Consider the following 6,937-nt stretch of genomic DNA (forward strand, 5'->3'; position numbering starts at 1 on the left):
TACATTGTCAATTGTGTTTGTTGATTTGTGAAGCCCTCTGAGACAATATATATGATTTGTGATATTGGGCTAAATAAACTTGAATTGAATTGAAGCAAACACTGCTAAGAATGTAAAATGCCCAGATCAAGTTGGACTCAAAACCAATTGACTTTTATTGACCCGTTTATTGTTTAAAAATATTCGGTTTACATTCATTATCAAGTACTTTGCATAACTATATTCAAATCAAGCATATTTCTAACTTTCAAAACACAACAGTTAAAGTAAAGTATTTTCAACTTCTTTGTTCATACCCTACTATGAGCTATATTTCAACCAGAATAAACAAATTGGACCAAACCTCAGCATATCTAGAATCTTACCTTGATGATTTTCTGGACAGAGATGACATACCCAGCATGCCTCAGACCTACAGGCTGGTCTGGGGTCAAACGCTTGTAGCCCTTCTCCATCACCTGCAAAAAGGAGGAGTCCATCATCAACTTCTGTCCGCAATTCAAAAGTTGCACAAAGAAAGTCTGTAAACTAAACTGTAGGGATCATGTGGGGTTTTCTCTCTGACCTCTCTGAAGTCACTCTGTTCAATGAAGATCGTGCGTGTAAAAGGCACCGTGTGGCTGCCCCTGGCCTCGTTGGCAGGAAAGTCTGGCACTTGTACGTCTGACTGAGACAGAAGAAGACAACCGCAGGAATATTCAGCACCAAAGATAGTAAATATGCAAAGGACATAATATAACAAGTCCTTAGGGTGCTGTTTAGCGTGCACTGTCTGTATTAGTAATTCATTTACAAACCTTTGCGTTCTCAGCGAGGTTAGTAATGGTGACTTTGAGTGGCTCCAGCACAGCCATGACTCTGGGTGCCTGTTCGTTCAGCACGTCCCTCACGCACGACTCCAGAAGGTGGGGCTCTGTCGTAGTCTGAGCAACTGTGACTCCAACCTGCAGAACAGATGTAACAAATCATTACCGCACCGTTCTCATGCATTTAATGACTAGTTCCTCCACCCAACAAATGATCCTTCAGTCCATTCTGCATACCCGGGCACAGAAGTTGTTAATCGCCTCTGGTGGGAAACCTCTTCTCCTGAGCGCAGTCAGAGTGAAGAGTCTAGGGTCGTCCCAGTTACTGTAATTAGAAGAAATGTCTTCTACAGTTACCAAACCGATTATTTGTAAAGTGAAAAAAAAAGATAAAAAGCATCTAATTCCCCATAAAGAAATCTGATCAGATGACTGGTGAAGAAATGCTTTCTATTTCTTGAGTGTTTCTGCATCCCATTTATTACAAGGCAGATTATTCTTAAAAGTAATTAAGAAATATAAATGTTACCTGACAACGCCAGTCTCTACCAGTTTGATGATTTTCCTCTTCGACACAACAGTGTATGTGAGGTTTAGGCGTCCATATTCCCACTGGACAGGGCAGTACACATCCAAAGCGTTACACAGCCAGAAATATGATGAACGCCTATCACAAACAAAAAGGACCGTAAACATAACAATGCATTTAGGTTCCAAAAAAGATGCTTTCATAGTTTAGCTACGACAGAGCATTAATGTATACCTGGCCTGGAACTCTTTGGTACAGAGTGAGTGTGTGATATTTTCAATAGAGTCACATAGACAGTGGGTGTAATCGTAAGTTGGGTAGATGCACCTGCAGAACAACACAAGGAACATGTAAATAAAAACAAAGCCTGTTGTGAGAAAGCACATATTTAAATAAAATCTCAATGTAAAAGTACAACCGTTCTCGTACCACTTGTCTCCTGTGCGATGATGCGCCTTGTATTTGATTCGGTATGCCACGGGATCCATCTTCCCGTCCTCCATGACGATCTTCATCCTGAGCGTAGCCTCTCCCTCAGCAAACAGCCCCTTCTTCATCCTCTCAAACAACACCAGCGACTCCTCTGTGGGACGATCTCTCCAGGGTGATGCAGGAGCGTTATGGCCCTTTAGTTCCTCCCCTTTCTGGTGGCAAATGTAGGCATGACCTCTGAATGAAGACAAATAAACAAATACAACATCATTAACCAGCTAGTGCACATTTAACAACATATACACAAAGTCTATACACTCACCTGCGAATGAGATCCACAGCGAGGTCGTAGAGTTCCTGAAAGTTGTCGGATGCATGTGTGACCGCATGAGGTTCATATCCTGTGCCATACAATAATATTAATAAGAAACTTTTAGGAATGTAGAGTGTAATAGAAGCTTTAAATCACAAAAGGTTGCATCCAACTCACCAAGCCACTCCACCATGTCTCTGATAGCAGTGAAGTATTTTTCCTCCTCCTTTTCTGGATTTGTGTCGTCATATCTCAAGAAACAAATTCCATTGTTTGCCTAATGAAAAATACTTATTTTAAACGAAACTGCTTCACAATATTACGTGGTGGTTACAAGAGGAAATAAAGACGTACCTTTGCGTAACCGAAATTAAAATTGATGGCTTTGGCATGCCCAATGTGAAGGATACCATTTGGCTCAGGAGGGAAACGAGTACGTATCTAAAGGAATTTATAAAAGGAAAGGAGAAAAATCAATATACACCATTTTAAAGTATGGGTGTTGATCTCCACAGCAACACATATAAAGTTTGTACCTGTCCACCAGTGATTTCCATGTGCGCTTTAAGCAAGTCCATTGTTTTTGGTGTGACCACATAGCCCTCACTTTTATAGTTCTCTCCTGTATGATGAAAAGCAGGGGTGATCAACATACTGGGTAAGTAAATCCCTAAATGTGCTCTTCACGGAGTATAGCAGAGATGCTTCTGCTTCTGATTGTTCAGGTGTTTTCTTCTCACCTGTTTTATGGAACTTCAGTGACTCTCCTCGGAGCTGCTCCATAAGTGACTTCACCTCCCCAGTCTTCACCTCAGCTAAAAAAACAACAAGCACAGTTAAAAACAAACAAACTGCCAGACACAAACAAAGAATAAATGTCACTTCAACCAGCAATCTACATTACTAGCCACCTACCATTCACCGCCACTTCCTCCTTCTTCGCCTTTACATCATTCTCTGTGACTTTAGCCTTCTGAGGCTGCAAAACAGTTAGATATTAACCACAGATTAAATCCAAAGAGTACAAGCAGTGACTAATAGTATGATAAGACATTTTGGAATATAAAATGATTTGCTTTCATAAAGACTGGGAACAAGAAGAAACAACTAGCCTGGCTCCACCCAAAAGGTATTAAAATCGTAATACTAGGGCCAATAAAGCAAACCTAATCTCTGTTGTATCAAGTTTGTTTAGTCCGCACAAAAGGGAAGTGCTGTGTTAATTTAGCAGTGATTCAACATGTAGGTTATGTATCTGACTGAGTTCGATGCAGAAAGAAAATAAGTAAGAACATTTCCATTAATGCTGAACTGTTGTCACAGAAATGTTCTTATGTGTGTTACCTTAGCTTTCTTCTCCAGGTCAGCCTCAGTCTTGGGTCCTAAGAGGTGTAGGACCTTCAGGACAAAAGTCGTATTAAGTTCCAGTATACAGGGAGAATCACCAAACCTCAGAAGCAAATATACAATCACAATAAAAAACTACCTCTAACAATATTTTCTTTTTAAAACACACCTGCAAGTCAACTTCATTTTTGATGACCTTTCCATCCGCCCATTTTAGGGCAGAACGTGCCTCTCCTGCAACACAAAAATGCTTGGTGAGATATTCTATCCGTTTGTAAAGCTTTAATGTTGTCCAAACATAACTACGCAAATATGACATCATACCCATTAGCAGTCCCATGTTGAAGTGGAACCTCTCCACTAACAGCTTTTCCTTGTGTTTCTTGATCACAGACTCAACCTGCACAAGATCACACTGTCAGTGAACACACCACCCTCAGAAAAGCAAGTAAAAAGACTTTGGGGTATTGGAGCTCATGGACTTACTGCTTCTTCAATCTGCTCAGGTGTTATGAACACGCCTACTCCACATATGTCTTCAAACTCCTTCTGGTTGATGGGGTCCTGAGGGTGACTTTTAACAAATTCCAGTGCAGCTGTAAAAAAAGAAAAATGTATGAAGCATGAAGGCACAGTGGTTAATAAATCCAAAGCAATTAACTTCTACAATTATTATTTTGTTTTAGGGATCAGTCTGAAAAAATGACAATCCATTAGAGGTGATTAATGTTGCATGTTTACATTTTGTTGACCAGTCAGCTTGCGTCAACTTTACAGAATGTACCTGCTAGCTGCAGCTCTGTGCAGATTTTGCTCTGAACTATACAGTCTGAAAGAAATCCCAAGCGTTTAGGGTCTTTAAGGCGAGATGCCATACTGTACAGCAGTGTACCCATGGCTTTGTCAACTCCTGATGCCCCACGGACACGATGGGCCTATTGTAAACAAAAAGATCAGAATGATTAGTTCAATCCTTCAAAAAGGGGGAATGACCAGTAGATGGCCTGTGTTATCTTGACCCTGGGAGGAATGTCTGCCTACAACCTGAAGAATGTGAAAATGAAAGAAAAATGACCTACTACTACTACTCAAAAGTTATGAGACACGTGCACAATGGTAGGTAACTCTAAACCATTCAATAGAGCAGCTTCAAACGACAAATGATAAAAAGGGTAGATACTACGAGTTAGCTTAAAAATAAATGCAAGTCTCATTTCACAGCTGTCTCTCCAGGAAATCCAGTTCCCCCTTTAAAGTCATACCTGAATAATTGCCTCCTTCAGAGCGGAACTCAGCGCTTCATTTTTTAGGGTTTCTTTCGCTTTCTGCTCACTGAGACCTATTGAAGTGAAAAGTGCTAAAGTATCCGCCATTTTTCCACCTTATTAACCGGTTGGATCAGAACCGATCTGACACGCCGCAGCAACACACGACTTTCCTTCTCGGAGAGACAGAGCGAGGGAGGGGGAAACTTCCTGTACACCTCAAAGTAAAAATGACGAACACAAATAATAGCCAATAGGAAACCGCAGCACGGATAGCCTTGACCAATTGGGAATGAGCTCAATTGATTTTCCCGCCCACTATGAACGAGAGAGCCAATCAGCAGTTGTGTTGACAGCAGTGTAGGAGAGGCTAACGGGATCTGTGAAATGTTGCATCAGTTGGTCATTTCAGTCAGTTCAGTCCCACTCCTTTTATTCTTGGAAAGTTATGTTTTCGGACATAAGCAGGAATTTTAGACAATTTTCGTATGCAATTAAGTTAAAGAAATTCATCTTAAAATTGAACACAGATACTATCGCTGAAATTAATTAATTCACAGTTGTCAGACCCGTTTCCCATTCATGTTCCCTCAGGCACGAACTTTTTCATTTCTCAAAAGAACAAACATTAATCCTAGGTTTTAGGGTTATGGTTATTTGGAGAGTCTTTCAAAACAAAACAAGTGCGTATTTAGATAGTCTAACAAAACAAAACAAAAGTGGCGACAGATAACCCACAAGTACCAAATCCTCTTATTTATGTCAGATAAGCTCTTGTTTTAGAGAATACAAGCACGTAAACGCAAAAACTGCACTGAAATATGAGCATCTTGGCCTTTGTAACGCGGTGTAAGGTTTTTGTTGTCCAACAGGATCGACGCTCGCTGAGACAACTCCGCGAAAGTTTATCCTGATTTTTGTAAACACCAAACATTAACCGCGCAATGAAGTCATGAATGAAGTTGTAGCTCCGCTTACAATTAGTTTACACTAAGGTGTAGTCTTACTTTCGAGCAGGCACATATACTGAATAACAGTTAACTGGTTTTGTAATGCTCGGACATTATGGTAGGTCTGTGTTCAGTTGTGTTTACCTCTGAACAGTCATCACGCTAACTGTTAGCATCACAACAACAGGTATGGCTAAGCATACAGTGCTGTCATCGGGGACGAAGTTGTGGAGATCTCTGGCCTGTGCAAAGTCAGAGCTGCGTCTGGATCTTACTCTTGCATGCGGACAATCTTTCCGGTAAGTTTTGTCTACCTCAGATGTAGTCTGTCAGCATCATGATTAACATGAGACTTGCTGGACAGACAGTTGAAATCCTCGTGTGTATCTTTGTATTAAAGAGCAACTTCCAGGTTAAAGACACCTTTTAATAAATGTGTAGGAAAATGATGAATACACTAGATTTTTTTATATATACAGAAATATACACTGAAGTGACATCTGGCGTCGTTTTTGTAAGCAATTTTCCCTTCCGCATAAAAAAGCCTCGGCACGTGACCTCCCGCGTGTGACGTAACACGGGGGAAACAAGGGGGAGAGCAGCCGGTGTAACGTATTAATAAACATGGATCCCAATGCTAGTTTCGACACAGAAGACACAGAAGAAGTTGAACATGAATATTCGAATGCATATGATGGACCACAACCTTATAATTATGAGCCTGCTAGGCGTCCAAGAGACCAGGAGCAGCCAAGGATTAGAAGAAATAACGGCCATCGGAGAGAAATTGAGCTGTGGTGTGAGGAGAACCAGTGGAAAACTGGGCAGCTATCGTTAGCCAACATTCTGTAGCTAACGCCACATCACAACATTGTGAAGTTAGCTATCATATATCAGGCTATAACTAAAGTAGCATTGATAATATAGTAACGTTACTGGCAGGACTGTTGATACTGATCCATAACAGAAACTAATGTGCAAGTATCAGCCGTATCTCGCGTTACCTAATGCAACTCCACACTACGGTGCTGTGTACCGGAGGGGAGATACGGCTGATACTTGACGATCTGGCAGAGAAAGGTTAGTGGCGCCTCCGTTGATATGCCGTTGTAAATAGGCTTGATGGAAAGCAGGTGTGTAGTCGGGGAGGGTGGCACAGCTGATTGCACCAGGTGAGTGGAGGTTGAGCCGGGAGCCAGGAGTGACAGCCACCACGCACACACAAACAACACAGACAGGGGAAACGAACAAACACAAAGAGACAACTGGAGCAGTACAGCACCACAGCGTTACCT

The 6,937-nt window shown here is 41.4% G+C and overlaps 1 protein-coding gene across 2 annotated transcripts in view; it reads right to left on the reverse strand.

Moving 5' to 3' along the window:
* qars1 (glutaminyl-tRNA synthetase 1) overlaps nucleotides 1-6,015 on the reverse strand; it is a 7,687-nt gene extending 1,672 nt beyond the window's left edge. The window contains exons 1-19 of one of the 2 annotated variants that reach the window (XM_010780765.1): nucleotides 5,787-6,015; nucleotides 4,212-4,362; nucleotides 3,914-4,023; nucleotides 3,752-3,827; nucleotides 3,597-3,661; nucleotides 3,425-3,478; nucleotides 2,996-3,059; nucleotides 2,821-2,895; nucleotides 2,617-2,702; nucleotides 2,435-2,521; nucleotides 2,258-2,357; nucleotides 2,090-2,168; nucleotides 1,765-2,004; nucleotides 1,570-1,662; nucleotides 1,336-1,473; nucleotides 1,044-1,131; nucleotides 798-944; nucleotides 566-667; nucleotides 366-458 (exon numbers count right to left, since the gene is read on the reverse strand). In XM_010780765.1, coding sequence (XP_010779067.1) covers nucleotides 366-458; nucleotides 566-667; nucleotides 798-944; nucleotides 1,044-1,131; nucleotides 1,336-1,473; nucleotides 1,570-1,662; nucleotides 1,765-2,004; nucleotides 2,090-2,168; nucleotides 2,258-2,357; nucleotides 2,435-2,521; nucleotides 2,617-2,702; nucleotides 2,821-2,895; nucleotides 2,996-3,059; nucleotides 3,425-3,478; nucleotides 3,597-3,661; nucleotides 3,752-3,827; nucleotides 3,914-4,023; nucleotides 4,212-4,323 — 1,809 coding nt within the window. In that variant the 5' untranslated portion in view covers nucleotides 4,324-4,362; nucleotides 5,787-6,015. Of the gene's footprint in view, nucleotides 1-365; nucleotides 459-565; nucleotides 668-797; nucleotides 945-1,043; nucleotides 1,132-1,335; nucleotides 1,474-1,569; nucleotides 1,663-1,764; nucleotides 2,005-2,089; nucleotides 2,169-2,257; nucleotides 2,358-2,434; nucleotides 2,522-2,616; nucleotides 2,703-2,820; nucleotides 2,896-2,995; nucleotides 3,060-3,424; nucleotides 3,479-3,596; nucleotides 3,662-3,751; nucleotides 3,828-3,913; nucleotides 4,024-4,211; nucleotides 4,363-4,689; nucleotides 4,899-5,786 lie in introns of those variants that run through there. The other variant, XM_010780764.1, reaches the window with a different exon arrangement.
* Between the last annotated feature and the right edge of the window lie 922 nt (nucleotides 6,016-6,937).

The sequence above is a fragment of the Notothenia coriiceps genome, unplaced genomic scaffold (assembly GCF_000735185.1).
Source record: "Notothenia coriiceps isolate Sejong01 unplaced genomic scaffold, NC01 NC01_scaffold00022153, whole genome shotgun sequence".
NCBI classification, from domain to species: Eukaryota; Metazoa; Chordata; class Actinopteri; order Perciformes; family Nototheniidae; genus Notothenia; species Notothenia coriiceps.